The sequence below is a fragment of the Parasteatoda tepidariorum genome, chromosome 2 (assembly GCF_043381705.1).
Source record: "Parasteatoda tepidariorum isolate YZ-2023 chromosome 2, CAS_Ptep_4.0, whole genome shotgun sequence".
NCBI lineage: Eukaryota > Metazoa > Arthropoda > Arachnida > Araneae > Theridiidae > Parasteatoda > Parasteatoda tepidariorum.
This window is the reverse complement of record NC_092205.1, coordinates 9,532,589-9,552,982: the sequence shown is the minus strand read 5'-3', so window position 1 is coordinate 9,552,982 and position 20,394 is coordinate 9,532,589. Positions and strand designations below refer to the sequence as shown.

The 20,394-nt window shown below is 31.3% G+C and overlaps 1 protein-coding gene and 2 non-coding genes across 3 annotated transcripts; 1 reads left to right on the top strand and 2 right to left on the bottom strand.

The window, feature by feature from the left end:
- Positions 1-4,172: 4,172 nt before the first annotated feature.
- On the top strand, positions 4,173-17,910 carry LOC107446634 (L-xylulose reductase). Its single transcript, XM_016061325.4, has 7 exons — positions 4,173-4,397; positions 10,851-10,948; positions 11,323-11,477; positions 13,269-13,311; positions 13,424-13,588; positions 16,307-16,433; positions 17,661-17,910. Exons 1-7 carry the CDS (start codon positions 4,346-4,348, stop codon positions 17,768-17,770), a joined length of 750 nt encoding a protein of 249 aa, XP_015916811.1. The 5' UTR covers positions 4,173-4,345; the 3' UTR covers positions 17,771-17,910.
- TRNAG-GCC (transfer RNA glycine (anticodon GCC)) lies at positions 14,385-14,455 on the bottom strand. The gene has a single exon. It is a non-coding gene; the product is annotated as a tRNA-Gly (tRNA).
- TRNAG-GCC (transfer RNA glycine (anticodon GCC)) lies at positions 14,687-14,757 on the bottom strand. Its single transcript has one exon. It is a non-coding gene; the product is annotated as a tRNA-Gly (tRNA).
- Positions 17,911-20,394: the final 2,484 nt, after the last annotated feature.

Here is a 20,394-nt window from a genome sequence, read left to right as displayed (position 1 = left end):
CTTTTTTTTACTTTACATTAAAATATATCGAAAAACTGTATACTGNGAGAGAAAGAGTGAGAAACATCCATGCCCAGAGCGGGATTCGAACCCGCAGCCTATGGATTCGCAGTCAGGCACGCTAACCGCTCGGCCACCTGGCCGGCGCTTCAAAAGATATGAAAATTTAAAAAAAAAGAAAAAAAAACTTTTTTTTTATTTTTTAGGATTGCATAAATTTGTTTCATTAAAAAAAAGCCCGAAAGCTTTCGAATGGAATTATCCCCAAAACAATTGAATTTTTTTAAGCATTTTTTTTTAGACCCAAAAGAATATGTAAAAATTATAACTTTACTTCGAATATTTTCTTTTTTTTACTTTACATTAAAATATATCGAAAAACTGTATACTGAGAGAAGCGGAAAAATTTAATAGCTCTATAACTAATTCGAAATTTAAAAAGATTGCTTGGTGACGGCAAAAAGTCATACTACTACTTGTAATGGTTTTCACTTGGTTAAGCTGAACTACTTAGCTTTAAAAAAGTAAAAAGAATGTAAATAAAAAATCAACTTTTTTATAAAAATAACTAATATCGCTCGAATGACATTTTCCCTTCAGAGTGTTCTTCAATCATTTTTCTCATAATGTGCAAATTTTACTTGTTTTCATCCAATAGTTTTAACAAATAAATAATCCCAAAATAACTGAAGTGGTAAGATATTACTTGATTAAAAACCTCATTCGCTTCAAAAATATTTAAATTAGAAACAACAGTCAACATGTTTCAAGGGCTCTAAAATAGGCTCCTATTTTTAAAACTAGATTAATTATTTTACACTAGTCTTGAAAATGGGCCCCTATTTTTGTGCGCTTAAAACAAAGTTAACTGATCGTTAAGACACGGTTCCCAGTAGAACACCGAAGTCAAGTATCACTGGCTGCTGTCAGTATGCGGGTGGGTCGCCACTTGGATCAGTCTACGAAGGGATCGAGGGTGTGTGGTATGGGTCCTCGTTAAACTGTTCTGCCGTAAAGTGCTCGACTTCGTGCGCAGGTCGTCGGGCTACCGAAGCGGCTGTGCCATCCCCTCCACAGAGGATCAAAATTGTGATCGCAGGCCTTCGGATCATCCTCAGGGACGTTTCTCAGACCGTCGCCAATAGCCCATAGTGCAGCTCTAGTGTGACGTAAATAAAACTACAACTACATTAAAATAAATCCATAGTTATTTCCAATTTGTATATTTTTGAAACAAGTGAGTCTTTGTCTCTTTGTCTCAAACTTTGTCTACAAGCAATAGTTTTGGCGTAAAGAGAGGGAAAAACGCTTGTCAATAATTTGCTGTAACAGTAATGACTGTAACTTATATATCAATATAGAATTAATCATTAAGGTATCTAGTAACTAGTGCAAAAACATGATTTTGGACAAAATTTTCGAAATTGAGTTTAGTATAAATTTAGAATTCCTGTACTCTTAACTTTCTAAAAATACTTCACTTTTGTTTGTACTCTATTTATTTATAAAGTTATAGCAGTTTTTGTACAAGGTGAAAACAGTGGATAGACTGGGGCTTTTAAGTTTATCTCTAAATCAGATTTTTTCACATTTCACACCACTTTAAACACCATATCTCCTGTTGTTTTTGAAATAATTGTCCACTATTTTTCATGAGTGTTTATGATTATAGCAAACATGTTTCGAACTACAGACTAAGAGAAAAAGTAGAATTTCATTTTTTATGCATGTTTTTTTTCGCTAAGACAAGTGCTGAAATTTTTTAAAAAATATTTTTTTTTTTTTTTTTTTTTTTTTTTTTTTTTNCTTTTTTAAAAAAATTTTTTTTTTTTTTTTTTTTTTTTTTTTTTTTTTTTTAAAGCTACATTGATCCTTAATTCAGTAGTATATGCACTTGCTTTTAAGACAATAGTTCAAAACATAGTTGATAGCCTTCTAAATTTTTTTACGGTGTTTAGTGTATATGCAAAAAACTGCTCTATTTTCTTTAATCGAAAAATGGTCATTTAAAAAACAAAAATATAATACTGTAAATGTTTTGCTAGTTTCATAAGCTTTTACTCATAATAAAGCAAATGGACTAGTTTTTTAAAATTTTATATTAATATTTTTTAAAAAAAAATGTCAAAACTAGTCGGATATCTTAAAGTCTGTTTATTGTACAGCAAAAAAATATATAAATCAAAAGAACAATGAAAACCACTTCAACATGTCTTTCAAGTTCGTGACAGTTTTACCTTGAAATGATTACTTCTATTTTTTCTTTTCTTCTTTTTTTTTCTTTTTTAATTTACTAAGCAACGCCGATAAAAGCCGTCAAGTTACTAGAAATAAAAAAAATATATATATATTTATTTATAAAAGCCTGTCTCATTATTTCCAAGGAGCTCAGTCAGCTTCCTGGACGCCACATTGTATACTTAACATCAATGGAAATGTAACTTCCCCACGGTAGATTTTCAAGGACAACCGCTTTGTCATCGCGCTTTACCGCGATTATCGAAGACTTCCTGGTTTGTGAGAGATACCAGGTAGTTATCATAACATAAATTCGTCCTGACAACATAAAATATATAATCGTTGGAAAAAACGTTACATCAATAATGTTTGGAGAATAATAGTGCTTATGAAAAAGTGATGTTAGAATCATAAAAGTGATTATGATAATATTATATGAATCAGTGAAATATATATGTTTTAAAATGCTTCGTTCAAATTATTTTGAATTTATTTAAAAAATATTCAATAAAAATCCTTTTTAGTAAGATTTTATGTTTATGACAAGTTTTTATTAGTCTTATACAGTAAAAATCCGGAAAAATGGTGCTAGGCAAATTGCTCTAGGACAGTTTGTTATTGATTTATTTATCAAAATATGTGACAAAAATAAAATCCCTAACACCTTGAATAGTTTCTATTCCGATGTTTGGGTTTGTATGTATGTTCAAACTGCAGTCTTCGTGGTTTAAGTTGAATCTCTTAGAGATGCCCGAGGTAAAGCGTAATAACCGCGCTTAATATGTTTACTTTGAATCTTAATTAAAAATAAACAAGTTAGAAAAAGAAGAAAAAAAATCTTATTAAAATCGGATGGGTCATTGCTTAAGGAGGTAGAATTAAAAATATCAAAGCAAATTTGAAGGAATTTTTATTATCGCCTCTCTGTTTCCAATGGAAATTTTTCCCCCTCTATAATGATAGCTTAACAGAGTTTATTTGTTTTCCAGAACTATTAATTTGTAAACTAGCATGTATTTTTTTTACTTCATCTTAGACACGTGTTTTAAAAACATATATTAAGGGTGGTTGATTATCGAACAATTATTATGATCGAGCAATTATTACATCGAGATAATAATTATGCTGATTGAAAACTCTTAAACCAAAGCACGTTTGGTCTGCATCTCAAGTAATTTAATGCATCAAATGCCCGTCATCCTGTTCTGGTTTGCCTCTCTCGGTCACGGCGGTTTTTCTAGTTTCGTTTTTTCATTTTTACTTATTTTTCATGTTTCTTTTACAACTTTACTTTTATACCGCTGTTTCACTTTCTGCTACTGATGTTTTTCTAGTTTTGTTTTTCACCTTTATCTATTTTCCATCTTTTCGTTCAAAACTTTACGTTCTCTGCGTCAAATCACTTTAGTTTTCCTCATTCATGTTTGGCGAGTCTTGAAAATGGCTTTCTTTTTCTGAAGCTTGAAACATTTCGACTTATACCTCCTTCAATACATATATATATATATATATATAATAATTTCGAATTCAATAGTTTGNTAAATAAGTAAATAAATAAAGTCTATATTATAAGATAAACCTCTAGACGTTCTGAAAGGCAAATATTTTCAGTTTACCTTCACGTTCTAAAACATTCCTTTGGATTAAATAATTTTTATTTCGATCTTTTAAATTATTTAAGACCAACTTAAAATTTTTTGTTACTGATAATAATGAAAGCTATAAATAAAAGAATAAAAGAAGATACTAAAAAAAAGGTAATATCTTCCAACTGAATTAAAATGTTTTATGATTTTACTCTATATACAATATGTTAAATCTTTAAACTTCATCATTCTAATTATTTCAAGTTCTCAAGGTAAACAAACCTGGACGTGAGCCAATAAAAAATTGTTTTTATTTACCTACGTCACGCAACAGCGACCAATCATACTATAGCATTCGATTAAGTTGAATTTTGCGTTGGGTCTTTTTTATCTCATCACGAATTTCAGAAATAATTGAGTCTCGATTCATTGTTTTAAACACGGGGAACTCTTGCCTGATTCAGAATACAGTGGATGCTAAATACAATTTAGCTCGAAACAGAAATATTGCAGTTAGAACAATGAATTTTAATTTCGCAGGAAAAAGAGCTTTGGTGACCGGAGCTGGGAAAGGTAAGATTTTTCTTGGTTATTTATCGGCGTTATAAATCATACATTTATTACAACAGGAAGAGGAATTTTATAGTTTCAGTGAAACAGCATAAGATTTTAACTGATTATTAGTACTATTATTTTAGTTTAAAAAACCATACAAAACACTAAAAAACCAATATTTTTTCATAAAAAAATTAATCTGAAAACTGAAGAAAATTTATATATTTGTGATTTGGTATTGCAATTTTTATAAATAAAATAGTGATTAAAGCTATTATAATAATTATATAAGCAATCCTGCATCAATTTGCGTAAAAGTTCCCACAGTTAACCCGACAGCAAAGGGACTCTACCCCATGATCTGACTAACACGTCCACTGAGGATATTTTATGTCACTCTAAGATGTCACCACTGTGGTCGGGTGCCAGCCGTCATTCGGGTGATTAATCTGTTCAAGGAAATGGCCGAAATGTTCTCTCTGCATAATCTACTCCCCTCCCCCCTGATCCTCCTTTAATTTTTTTTTTTTATTTCATTTTTTTTTNTTTTTTTTTTTTTTTTTTTTAGTTGTAGACCTGCGTACCAAGCTCTAGGTCAGGGATAGCGGACCAATGGCACGCGACACAATATTTTGGGCACGCCACCGATCACAATTGTTATTACACTATGAATTGTTATTACACAAATGTTATTACACTATGAAGCATATGTAACAATTAAATTAAAATTCACAAAAAACAAACAAAATAATAAACAATTATTAATAAAAAAATTAATAATTAATGCTAAAAAAACAATTAATAACCATAAAAAGCAAGCTAACAATGAATAACAAGCAAAAAAAAACATTAATAATCCTGCTTAAACTAACATCTTACAACCTAATATAAGTTATTTGTCATCGAATCTGCATCAACAGAAGTCACATTGATGATACTTTAAGTTCTTTTAAGACTTGGCAAAGTGTTTTTTTTCTTTCAATGTAAATAAAGAGTTTTTTGAGTTGATAGTATTTAGTATTATTATTTTCCCAATAATCACGAACTCAAAATTATTTGCCGGCACGTCTATGACCTCATGAAACAATTTTTTAGAAAAAATGGCACGTTGGTGTATAAAGGTTCGCCATCCCTGCTCTAGGTTGATTTATGAAGACCATTGAAGTCTTGTACCTGCTAACTTACAGATCAATGAAGTTTTATTCGCGCAAAATTATGGGTCAGCGAAGTTTCGAATTCGAAGAAAATTTTCACCCAAACCGCGAAATCAGACACATAAACCAAAGAATTTGCATAAACATACTTACTGTAAATAAAAATACCTTTTTTTTCTCGACGAATTTGAATTCCTGACTGCCAACATAAGGAAAGTTTGGTTGCAATCTGAAAATAAGGTCCCAAGAGTGAGCGTTCGAAAGTGGGGACTCATTATGGTTAATTTTACTTTTTGCTTATTTTGCTATGTCTCGAAAAAAGATTTAGCAAATCGAGAAAATTTTTGTGCTCAATTTTAAAATTCGCTAAAAGTGATTATATACAAAAAATACTTTTTGATAAATACTTTTTTTCTTATTGATTTATTTAATACTTGTCGTAAAAAAAATTTGAGCTGTAAACTGTATCAATTTAAATCCCATTAAAAAGAATGTATTTTTATTTGGCAAAATACAAATTTTGAACGAAATCGGTGGAATAGTTTGTGAGAAATCGAATTTTAAATACACGACTTTTTTAAAATATGAATATAATAAACTCAGAAAATCTTTTGGCTGCTTAAAAAGTAATAATTTTTTTCCTTTTATATCAACTTTCGCTTTCTTCATCGTTGTTTTCAGAAAGGTTTAAAAAAATTATAATAAAAATCCAAATATTTCATAAATAAACCGGACAGCGAAAAAAAAATTAAAAAAAATAAAAAACTAAAAAAAACGCGTTCTTTTGAGTTTTGACAAACTCGTTTTTATTCAGTTGTTCAGTTTTTATTCAAATAAAACTTGATCCACAGTTTTTTATCTCTTAAAAAGACTCTAAAGATATGCATTAAAGGGGGCAATTACGGAACACTCTGAATTCACCCAAAATTGTATAATTCTTTTATGATATATTTTGATCATAATTTTTCTAAAGTATAGGTATGATTCAGATGTAAATTTTAAAGAATTTAAAATAACTATTTCAGACTAGAGAATTAGTTTTTTTTTAAATGTAAAATTGCGATTTTGTCATGATTGTTACTGTGTCTATTATTTTTTATCGGAACATTTGTTGTCATTTTATTAATACTCTGCATGTTTTCTAATAAATGTATTTTTCAATAAAACTTATCGATTTCAAGTTATAAATTGGCAAACGTTGTGCTTTTATGAATAAATATGAACAACGTAAGGAAAGTGCATATTGTAACACATAAACAATATAGTTTCGGTTCTGTAATGTAAAAAAACCTTCATCAGTGTCCTCAATCAAAGATATGGGTTTGAGCACTGACGATGATTTGATGAACCAAAATTGAAGTATGTTAATGTGTTTAATTGTACTTAATTGTAATTAATTGTACTTAATTGTGCTTAATTGTACTTAATTGTACTTACTTGACGTCGCTAAATTGTAATCGAATGTATCACTTTATTTATTTATCTTTTAGCACTTGTCGCTGCAGATAAAGATTATTTATAGTAAATTACGTGTTACGAAACTATTGCTTTTCTTATTGAAAAATTGAAAGTTTAGCTACATATAAATCAAATATTTTTTTATTGTATAGTGCGCAAAAAAATAAACGCACTACCCTGAATAACTTTTGATTTAACGATCGGATCTTCACTCGATCGCAATGTTTTGAGGAGGTTACCTCAAATATGTTAATTAATTAGTAATGATATTTTAAGTTAATTAGATTCAACGTATTTCCTCTCAATAAATATACCTTTTTTTCTACTGATTCGGATTTCTGACCCCCCCCCCCAAAATTTAGATGATAGCTGCAATCTGGGAAATATGGACCCGATATAACTTTTATCATCACTGAAATTTTTCCCAACATCTTGATGCGTGCTAAATTTATATCTGTCAAAAATAATGCTACTTCTTCTTTTCCAATCTACTTGATAAACATTGTTTTTAAAATTTTTATATCATCTTTCTGTAATTTTTAAATCTTTAGCTTAATGGCATACCTGCAAGTGACGTAGTTTTGGGTATTTAGATCTTGATTGGTTGTTGAAAAGTGGCATTTGCTTACGTTAGCAACTGTTCTTTCTATTCTCTTTCGAGTAAGCCAAGCCCGTCAAATATTAAGCGACACATTCTTCATTCTTACAAAAAGATTCTTTCACTAAGATTTCATTTCTTTCACTATATACTTCTCACATCGCACAAGGATTGGTATGAAGCTATGTAGAACATAAACTAAGTATGCATCGAAGTTGCTAAGTACACAAATCGAAAATTTACCAAGATTATTATAAAATTCATAAACAAATAATAAATCTAAGTTTTGTTAAAGACGCAGACAAGAAAGGAGTATATTTCAACAAATTCGGTGTAAGATACGACGCTGTGTTTAATTAACTTCATGTTAATTAACATTCTATCTTATGTGACCAAAACTTAGCTCAACTTCAACACACCAATTTGCTTATAAATGATCACCTATCGTTGACGTCATAGGTCACATGTGTAGGTATCCGTGATCTTCTTGAAGTGCAAGTACCTAATTATTGCTGAAACGCATTGTTTTAAAAATAGATTAATTTTAAATTTTAATGTCTAAAATATAATTTTAATTTCGATTTAATTGAAATTTAAAAATAAAATGGCGAAATTAAATGTTAAATAAAAGTTTATACTTTACTAGAATTTTAAATTTGTTTCAAAAAATTTATAAACCTTATGAATATACAAACGAAATACCGTGAGAAGCTCGATGGTGAATAATATTTCTCTTAAAATATGCTAAAACTTATCCCGGCTCAAAAACTACGTAAAAATATGTTAACTACACAACTAAATGGATAATAATGGATTAAAAAAAAATTGTTTTTTTTCGTGGAAAAATAAAAACTCATAAATTGTACAATTTAATGAGTTTCACGAGTATAATTTTTGTTATTATTTTTTTAACAACTCGGTTTTTTTTCTTTCTTGGTTTACTTTGGAATAAACCTTGGATTTCATGTATACAATGTATCTAGTTGCATGTTTAAACGCAAAAAGCTTTTTTATGTTTTTCCTTGTAACTATGGATACAAAATAGATTTTACCTGATTAATGAATCGTTTTGATGCATTCGTTTTTGTTTTCTATGTTCTTAAATAATTTTAAAAATAAGTTCCGAGAGTAAAATTGAAAACAAAGTAAGCCACGTGCCTTACGAGTAAAATTATTTTTGGCCCTTTAATTATAACTAGCCGCCACCAGCGATCAGCTGGTCCGCATTTTTAAAAAAGCAGAATTTCAAATATTTCGAGATTTAAAATTATGCATTCAAAAATTGAAATAATATTTAAGTATAAAATCATATTGATGGTGTCAGAGTTGGTTGAGTTTATACCTTTTGCATGTTTGCACATTTAGATTTTGGGCGTTTTGAGGAATTTTTAAGATTTGACGAAAATGTTATCGTGTTGAATTTGTGATTAAAATGTCCAATAAAACATTTGCTAACATTTTAAACAAAGAAAATTTGTGAAAACCAGATTGTACATGCATTTGCTATTGTTAATTATAGTTACATTAGTAATTAAAAAGTCCTATCAGTAAATTTTACTTTAAAGGACTTTTTTTTTGCCAAACCGATTTTTCAAACCAATATCCGAAAAGATCCCGAGATACAATAACATCTTTCCACTTCAGTTTCTTAGGATTACTCAACTTTGATATCAGTTTAGGCAAAATTATTTTTGCCTTTAAAATTGAGTGCTAAGATAAAAATTTGTCTGAGACTGGCTCAGTCTGAATTTAGAAAATATTGAATATTGAAACAAAAATATTCTTTCTTGAACAATATTTTGAGTTTTACGAAGTTATGTATGCAGTCATTTACATAAAAAGAACTTTGCTGAAATCTCCTGTTTGACTTCATTAAAACTATGGATGGTTGAGCTTGTAAAACTAAGCACAGATGGCGCTAGTGATTAAAATTAGTCGTAAGACTTCCGAGTTACTACTTTCAATTGATTTTCACGCCTATGCTTGAAAAGCGCGCCATCCGATATTCCGTTACACCCGTAATCCGTACCGCCATCCGATACTCCCGTAAACATTACGAGTGTAATAACTCGTAATGTTTACAATATAACGCGTTCTTTCAATTTAAATTTCAACTAAACGAACAACAAATGAATTCGGAGACTATACAAGCTTACAATGATGCCATCAAAAATAAAATAAAAGGTGATTTTTTTTGGACACAAATATAGCCAAATGAAGGATAACGCTCAAAACATGGTAAACCTTACACTTTATTTATGGCTGTGAAATCAATTTTCTCATATTTGTTTTACTCTCACGATCTGTTGGAATTTATAAATTACAGAAAACTCTTAAGATTGGTAAAATTACGCGTAAATTTAAACACACATCACGATAATAAATACAGTCGGACCTCTATTTAACGAAGTCGCTAAATACCGATAATATGTTCGTTATATAGAAAATTCGTAAAATAGAAAATTACCTTTTGAAGTACAACTCAACACACATTTTCATAAACACTAGGCATAATTAAAATAACAATTGATACACCTTTATTTTGTAACTGGTATCTACTATTTATTTTATAAATCTTAACCATGAAAGAAATCTGCACGGAAAGCAAGAATAAAGCAAAACATTATCCAGTGTTACACTATCACGCGAGATACATTCTCAACTAAAAAAAAAAGCTAAATTTATGCATGAAATTATATCTGCATTTATTATAAAAGTAATTTCAAACGTACATTACCACATGCGTTCTTAAGTTTAGTTGCTACTGATAAAATCCGTTCATTTTGTCAGAGTTTTTCATTCGAAATGCAAACAAAAAAGGAAAGGGATTTTATTGCTTTCTCTGAAAGTTAAGAAGCTTCGAAAATCAATTTATGGCTATTTCCCCCATGAAATGCGTTAACAAGTTTGGAATGTTTTGAAATACTTTGGGAAACAGGGTAAGGGGATCTCAAAGAAAAGTTCGTTAAACAGAAAATTCACTTCGCTATTTGGAAGCTATTTTACGAAGAAATTTCCAAAATGTTCTTGGTTCCTCGGAAAAAAATCGCAAAATAGAGAAATTCGCAAAAAGGAAGTTCGTTAAAAAGAAGTCCGACTGTATTAAGCCTGTTCACACATCGCCTCGTAAGGATAACATAAGCGGAAGGATACTCCGGAAGTTTTCTAAATTTCTTCCGGTTTTTGGAAGCCTGTACTTGTTTACATTCGGTCAATCATTCATACATGCTGTTAAAAGTGTTTTTCTTTTTCTTTGAACAGGTGTTGGAAAAGCTTTAACATTGAAACTTGCTGAGCTTGGAGCTGAGGTGCTCGCTGTTAGCAGAACGCAATCTGATTTAGATGCTTTAACTAAAACTGTAAGCATTTTATATTCCTGACATCAATCTGGATTTCAAATTAATGATCCTTAAAATCATCAAATTTGGCTATTTTAGAATTTCGTACATTCTCGCGCTCCAATTCCTAACATGGAGGAATGGTCAGTCTTGATGGTACCGTCAAGAATTAGATGGTTTTTGTTGATGAAAGGTTTTGATAACAACCATTATATTATTCATGATGGTCCTTCATAGGAGCCATGATATAAACTTAAATATTTTTAAAACAATAATTTAATGAAGGTACATAATATGTTAATTCATAGCAATTGAAATAAAATTTTAAAAAAAATTTGCATTCGTATTCAGAATAAGAAAATTTTAATGAACAAATTTATTTATTTTTTGTGTAGAGTCCAAAGATCAAAACTCTCCTTTTGGACATTGGCAAGTGGAGTGCAACTAAGGAAGCACTCAAAAATGTGGGTCCAATTGACTTCTTGGTAAACAATGCTGCAATCATGGATGTTAAAGAGTACGGCGATATCAGCGAACAAGAAGTTGACAGGTAAAAATTCTAAGACTAACAAGTTGTCATAATAATTTCATTATAAGATAAAAGAGATACTCAAAAATGTGGGTAAAATTGATTTCTTGGTAAATAATGCTGATGGACGTTAAAGAGTTCAGAAATATCAGCGATCAAAGAGTTGACAGGTAAAAATTCTAAGAATTATAAGTTCTCATAATAATTACATTAAGATAAAACAAGCAATAAAATAATATCCTCAACATGGTCGAAACGAATTTCGCATCCGACTTGCACCAACCACAGTGCTGACGTAAAATATCCTCAGTGGTAGACGGATCATGGGTTTGAGTCCCCTTGCTGTCAGGTTAACCATGGGATGTTCTCGTGGTCTTCCTCTCCATGTAACGAAAATGGTTTGTTCCATCAAAAAAGTCCTCCATGAATGCAACATCTCTCCCAATACTTGATCCAGGAGTTCACTTGTTTTCCGGGTTGAGTTCAAAAATTGCAAGGATACAGCGTTAAACATTGGTAGTCGTAAACCCAAAACTTGGGTCGGCTATTTAACGGCGGTAATAAAATAAAAATAAAATATCCTCAACGTGTAATATTGAGCATGTATGGGACTTACAGGAGAGAACAATTGGAGATTGCAACCAACCCTGGTAAACAATTAGTAAAACTGCGTTGCTGAAAAAACTGTGACTAATTGTCACAAGAAACTCTAAAATGCCATACGTTAGTCTGCATAGTTGTCAAAATAGATTATATTTGTACCCTAAAAAAGCTATCTAAAAGCTGTAAACCACTGTTTAATACAACTTAACTACAATGTTCTATCAGTTCTATCATGAGTGTATTGTAGTTGCTAAATAAATTTATTTGAAGTTAATCTGTGCTAGTACCATTTTTTTTCCTTAAAATTTTTTTGTACTGTGGTTCTGCAAACAATCGTTAAAATCCTCCTCATTATGAATACAACGTTCCTTAGTGGCTGGGTGGCTCAGTTGGTTTGTTGTCGGACATCTGAGCCCAATGAGCCCAAGTCTGCGGGTTCGATCCCCGGCCCAGACACCGGATTTTCGGGATGCAGAAAATCATCAGCGGCCATGTCGTATGTTTATGTAAAAGACCCCTGGACCTGCACTTTAGCATCCAAATAGAGTCTCGGTGCTGTCATCCAGTGTGGCAGAAACCAGACGTCCAAATTAACATGACAAACGGTATCTCACCCATTGTGGTGGTCCTGAAAAAGTAGATACCACCTCTGGAGAACGCACTAGGTCTGCTCATCAGCAAGACCGATTGTGCAGCTCATTGGAAATAAAAAAAAATATTTAAAAAAATAAAAAATAAAAACGTTCCTTAAGCTTTGAAATAATTATATTATGAAAATGTCTGAAGAAATTGCCTCCTGCTGTCAAACTGGTTTAATCCCAACTTATTCTATAGTCAGATTTTGATAACTTTCTTTTTCTTGTTTATTCTTAGCTCATATGTGACCCCTTATGTAAATTTTTACAAGGTTTTTAAAAATTTATATTAAAATTGGTAATAACAATGCCAATGGTATTTGTTTTTATTAGCTTTTTTTCCTGTATAAAAACCTGGAAAATTAAAAAGTTTTCAAACTGAAACTACTGCATGTAAATATTTAACAATTTTTCTCATATTTATTTCGTTAATGTGTAAAAATATAAAGCATACAAATACATCTATCACTTGACAAAAATATGATTTTATGACATTATATACTTCTCTTACTATATGTAATGCATATTATCATTATTTGATGCATTATTTATTCATGAAATTCTTTTTTGTTAGGACATTCGACATAAACGTGAAAGCAATTATTAATATAAGTCAGGTAAGAGTGTAGTAAACATTTCTTTTTAAATTTGCACTTAAGTAAAAACCCGTACATTTATTTTATAAGTCAATAATATGAATATCATTTTAAATGAATAAATTTATTGCAGTTAATAGCCAATCAGATGAAAGAACGGGGTGAAGGAGGGTCGATAGTGAACGTATCCAGCATGCTAGGATTGCAAGTGGGTCCAGCATACGGCGTTTATTGTGCCAGTAAAGGTGCAGCGGGTCAGGTGACCAGAAGTATGGCTTGTGAATTTGGACCACATAAAGTAAATAACTTTTAATTTTCGATTTGTTTCTATTAATAAAATTAATATTCTCTATTCACTAAAAAAAAACGAACAAACTATTTAGGAAACATTGTTCCGGATTTTTTTAAAACTACGTAATCATTGAAAAATAATTTCGAAATTTAATGAATGAATATTACAGAATATTTAGCGAATTCATTTCCATATCTTTAAACTGTCGCAAAAATCACTGCGTTTTTTCCCCCCTAGAATTTCTTGTGTTGGGCAAAGGATATACATAAGGGAAAGATTCTAGCTTTCACTGGCGTAATTTAAACCAGCTATGGTTAAACCTAAGCTTAGGCATGCTTCCCTCGTATCAGGGACTCCTCGTATAAAGGGAAAAACAACATTTAGCGGCTCAACAAGACAGGTTCTTGTAACAAGTTTGCACTCTCCTCTCCATCTCACCACTACTGGGGATGGGAGCAGGTTAACTTATAAAAATATTTTTATGCGTTAAAGAATAAATATGCATCGGCCGGGACTCGAACCCGGGCCGCCCGCGTGGCAGGAGAGCATTCTACCACTGAACCACCGATGATTGCCGACATGTAATAAATTATTTTGCCGTTCATTGAGAGCGTTCAACTGAATCACGTTATTTCAAATTATTAGCTGCGATCACCTGGCTTTCACTTGCGATGTTATACCTACTCTGCTTATTCTTTACTCTATAGAGATTACTCCGGTTGCATATACTGTTTAAAAAAACGAATTAAAACTTCTCTCGTAATTAATAAAGAAAATATTTTCATCAGTTAAAAAATAAATGTGCATCGGCCGGGAATCGAACCCGGGCCGCCCGCGTGGCAGGCGAGCATTCTACCACTGAACCACCGATGCTTGCCGACATGTAATAAATTATTTTGCCGTTCATTGAGAGCTTTCAACTGAATCACGTTATTTCAAATTATTAGCTGCGATCACCTGGCTTTCACTTGCGATGCTATACCTACTCTTCTTATTCTTTACTCTATAGAGATTACTCCGGTTGCATATACTGTTTAAAAAAACGAATTAAAACTTCTCTCGTAATTAAAAAAGAAAATATTTTCATCAGTTAAAAAAGAAATATGCATCGGCCGGGAATCGAACCCGGGCCGCCCGCGTGGCAGGCGAGCATTCTACCACTGAACCACCGATGCTTACCGACATGTAATAAATTATTTTGCCGTTCATTTAGAGCGTTCAACTGAATCATGTTATTTCAAATTATTAGCTGCGATCACCTGGCTTTCACTTGCGATGTGATACCTACTCTTCTTATTCTTTACTCTATAGAGATTACTCCGGTTGCATATACTGTTTAAAAAAACGAATTAAAACTTCTCTCGTAATTAATAAAGAAAATATTTTCATCAGTTAAAATATAAATGTGTATCGGCCGGGAATCGAACTACGGCCATCTGCGTGGCTCTATCTAAACTGATTTTGGAATATGGTTCTGAATTTGAAGCAAGTTAAAAAAAAAAATTTCATGTCAGGTACTGAACACTCCATCCTCACCTTGGAGGATGCTGGAAGTGTTGCTCATTTAACATTATCCCTTAGACACCTGTGAACCTAAGTCACGGGAGGCGAGCAACATTACCCAACAAGTTGAAAAATATAGTTTCATTACTGTAGTTCTGAGAATTGTCAAATGTTTTGGCCTCTTATCCTGTTAATTGCGTTTTTCTGAACCAGTTAAGTGCGTTTGATGGGTATATACACGTCGGACCAAATCTCTATTGCGATTCGTATACTCGTCAAACCGAATCTCTATTGCGATTCGTATACACATTTGACCAAATCTCTATTACTGTACGTATGACGTCTACGCGTCAATTAAAATAAAAAAATTAAAAAATGTATTTTCTATGTGTTATAATTTTGAAAAAAATCTCAGTAGTAAGTTTTTTCTAAAATTTTCAATAGCACCATTTGCCCTGATTTTAATTCGCACTCAGTTCGCGCGTTGCTGGTTAAAATTATTTTTACTTCTTGCATTTTCGTCCTACGCATCTCGAGAATTAATTATACATTATTGCTGATTAATTCTCGATCATACGTCATTGTCAATTAATTTAAGAAGTTCATTTTCTCAACGAGATGCAAAAAATATAAATTAAATATCCATGATTAATTTATTAAATTTCAAATAATATTTCAATTGCAAGTTACACTAATTTTTGCGCACTCTCTTATCCACTTACTTGTGGTTAGAAAAAATATTAAAAAATACTCGCTTTTTTCCAATTATTTTTGGTTAAACAAGATTCGTCAATTGGTGAAAGTAATTTTATTTGTATAACTATAGCTCTAGGGATCCACACTAGAAGTATACTTATGACTTATGTCACTATAATTATAATAAAATTATGTAATTGTTATAAAAGGTAAAATAGCTATTAGGGAACCAAGCCTTTGTCCTTTCTCCTGTCTAACCAATTTTTGGACGATATTTTTTAAATTATGACTTCCCCTTTTTCATATTTTAAGAGAGAAAAAAATCAAATCCCTCCTCCCCCGAAATAAAACTGAAATTTATTTAGAGAAAGTCTGTTTTGGGGTCCGATTCACATGCATTTAAAGATATTTCTGACCAAAACTCAGAAATAATTTTTTTTATCCATAACTTCGACAGAAGCATAACTCTAATTTGATTGGAAGTTGTTTAAATATTAAAATTTGTGATTGTTTATTTCCATCTAGATTCGTGTGAATTCTGTCAATCCTACTGTTATTCATACCAGAATGACTGAAAGCCAGGGTTTATTCGATCCAAGTAATGAGTTCGCAAACCGTATGAAAGAGAGAACGCCTCTGAGAAGGTTTGCTGGTAAGTTATTCTACAATTATTGACTCTTGAAACAGACACTGAAGAGGCAAGCATTAAGTAAGGGGCATACGAGAGGCACATTCACATGCTTTTGCAATTGCATGCGACGAAGACCTCCTCAACGCATCTGCATAGGAATTTAACACTCTTCTTTTTTACCGCTTGCATCTTCAGTGTGTAGCATGTCTAACTGTCGAAATTTCTTTTAACTGCCAGATAACTCTTGTAAATTATGCAAATTTAAACGAATGCAGTGCATTTAATTTCCAAAACATCTTGTCTAATTTTCTCAAGTTTTCAAAATAAATTTATCGTGAAATGAAGATATTAAAGTTTACAAGATTTTTCTTAAAAGTAATAGATATCATAGTTTTTACTGTCAAGCAACTGGATCGGAGAAGGGAAAAGTCAGCATGTGTGATGACCAGAGACTCTTCTAAGCTTCCAATTAGCGAAACCACCACTTCCTCTTCTAACTAATCGCGTCTTGACACTCACCCGTTTGGTATTTAAATATCTTTCGGACCAACCGTCTACAAAAAAAAAAAAAAAAAACTTCCTAAGATTGTTGTCAACTGTTTGACTCCAAATGCACGCGTAATAATCTTTTTCGACAACGAGGGATTGTCATTTAGTACCTTCATTATTTGAGATTTTTGAAACTTAATGATTTAGCAAAATAAATCGATGCTGTATGGTTAAACAAATTGAAAATGAATCTCTATTCTGCCACGAGAAAACTCAATTTTTTTTGAAAATTTTGCTTACAACTTTCCTTAATTAAACTGTCCCTCAATGGACTGATCGCAAAGACATTGCTCTCAGTGGAACACCAAAGGCAAGGATCACTGATTGCTGTCAATAAGTGACGACTTTGATTAGTCTGTGAAGGGGCCGAGGGTGTGCGGTATCGGTTCTCGTTAAACTGTTCTGCCGAATAGTGCTCGACTTCGCGCGCTGTTTATTTGGTTACCGAAGCGGAAAAGCCATCTTTTCTGTAGAGGATCAAAATTGTGATGGCATGTCTTCGGATAATCCTCGGGGATGTTTCCAAAACTGAAGCCAATAGCCCCTCATGCAGCTCTAGTGTGACGATAATAAAGTTCCGAACTCCTCATTCACTAAACTCTTCAATTTTCAGCCATGTAATTATTTTTGTTTTTGTGTCATTCATTGTATATTGTTTTATAATTAATATGCTGTTTTTACTCTTTCTGAATTATTTAGAGGTGTCTGATGTTATAAAGCCTGTTATTTTCCTTCTGAGTGATAATGCGTCAATGATAACAGGAGTCTGTTTACCCATAGATGGAGGGTTAGGAGTTTGCTTCCCCTGATTTTATTGGCAACTCATTGTTCTTTGTAAAGGGCAATGTTGAGTACAGCGCGCAAAATGAAAATTGTCCTAACATTAACAATTTTTAATCTAATAGTCAACTTTTTACGCACTAATCATTAGAAGGGAGTACGTAAATGAAATAATGTGTAAATAAATTCTGCAAAACCAGATATAGTAACGTACTTTACCAAAATAACTATTCAATTTTTTTTTAATTTTTTTTTAAACGGATTTGTATTTTGACTCTCAAGGTATGGGGAATTGAAGAATTCTGGAAAATATGCTCCCTTCAGTTAAGTAAGTAAACCAATCAATAGCTTGGATCTTTTAATTCTAAATTTATTTTGTGCCCCATATTCTTCCATAAATATGGTAATAATTTCGTAAACTAAAAGTTACTTGTCTCTATCTTTAACAGTAAATTAAGAGAATAAAATTTTATGCACAATATAATTTTTTTAATAATTATTTAATTTAATTATTGTCTCAAAAATTCAAATTGTAAGGTATGACGATTTTTACATTTAATTGAACGAAAGAAATCTAAGGGGAAAAAATCTATAATTTGAACGAAATTGGTTTTATTGTTTTTGAAAAATAGAAACTTAAAATTAAAACGTATTGAATTTATATAATTCTGAAGCTATTCCTTCGGTGTCATTTAAGTTTCAGATTTTATATTTTAAAATTGGATAGCTTTTAGTATTTAAGAAAATTCATTCTTTATAATTAAATTTTTATATCAAATAATAATAATAAGTATAAAATTAGTAAGAAATATTTCTGATATAAAATATTGTTTTGTTAAATGATTTTATAAGTATGTTAAAAGATATTTTTGAATTCACATGATTCGATCCACACGTATAGCGAATTATGAAGAAATTATAATAACTATAAACTTGATATGTAAGCTTTTTTTGCTGCTAAATTATCTTTTTTCTAAGCAATTTTTAGATGCAGAATTTAAATGCATAATCGTGCAATTAGATCCAAAGATATAGCGAATTCAACAAAGAAGTAAATTTATTTTATAGAGGGCCCAAACTTTTCAGCTCAACTGATGACAAAATAGTTTAGACTCTATTTACATTCGTATGTAGACTAATGCATTCATTACAAATAATGATTAATTAAACCTATGGAAGCCAATTATCACAGATAATGGAAATTTGAAACCAGTGGAAAAAAGTATTCACTTTCAGTTAATGCAAGAATTTATGTCTTATTTCGTAAAATAAATTATTACCTTCATTAATAATTAGATGGTCAAAAAGGGGATTCTCACTTCTTAAAATAGTGCTCTTCAGCACATAAAAAATCGATCTCTAGGCCAAAAGTTTTTCATGGTATAGGGTTCTTTATTTTGCGCTGTACTCATATAGCTCTCATCATAGAAGAATACCAAGATTTTGCATTTAAAATCGTTCCTTAGAAGCATTAATTAGAAATAGTTTCATTCACTTGATAAAGAATCCTTTCTAGATCTTCAGCAATATTGTTTTGTATATTTCTCATTCGATAGAGTAGATTTTGTTTACTAATCATTTTGTGCTATGTATTTTTGTTATGAAATGATATATAGCTCAGTTACTAAACCTTTTAGACATAAATTTCGACTTATTTATCACTTGAAAAGTAAAGAAAAAGTGTTCAAATGACAATGTGCTGTGTAATTGTACAACTTATTACTCTTATGAAATTTTAAATAAAATTATTATACCAATCCGTATTCAGTTTATTTATATAGTGTTTTACTCATAAATATCATTTTATTTATTAATTTTTAATTATACAGAGTTAACATCAAATGTTCTACTTCTAAATCCTATATTAAATTCAAATTAATTTTGATCTTCACCTGAATTGAAACGTTTTTAGATGAAGATTCCAGTTCATAGATGAAGATTGACATTGTCGATTACAACTGTCCCTTCATTGGTGATCTTCGGACGTGATGTGAACACGCGTACCTTGACAGAAACGCCCTCTTCGATCTGAACACGCCTACTTCGATGGATGGTTGACATTGAGCAGTTGACTTGCTACTTGTGACTGTGACATTAACCAACTCCTCGCACTGTTGCTGCTCAGTCTCGTCTCGATCATACACAACGTCGGCTTGCACACACTCGACTGCTAGAAGGCAACACAGGAGCGACCATGAACTTAATACAGCTCTCACGATCAACAAAAAAAAATTCAGTGATCTTAATACAGCTCTCCTGGCTTCGCACAAAAAAAAAACAGCAATGACTCAACTAGTGGTATCCATACATCGAATTCTATCACAGATATAATTCTGGTGGGGGAGTACTGTAGTGTATCTACCACTACAAAAATATAATACCAATTCACTAGTATATAAGACATGTTAACTCGATTCTATGTTTGGGTACCTTTTCATAGAGGAAGGTTGACATTGTTGATAACAGCTCTCTCCCCCACGAAACCATTCATTTGGAAAAATTTTCCGTTCATATGGAAATGGTTTACTGGAAATTCTTGCTTTTAAAATTACAGTTCTGATGCCACGCATTTAGTATAAAATAAAAAAATTGAGAATAAATTTAACTGAATAAATTATTTTTATGTCATGCTCTAATGTATCATGATAGAATT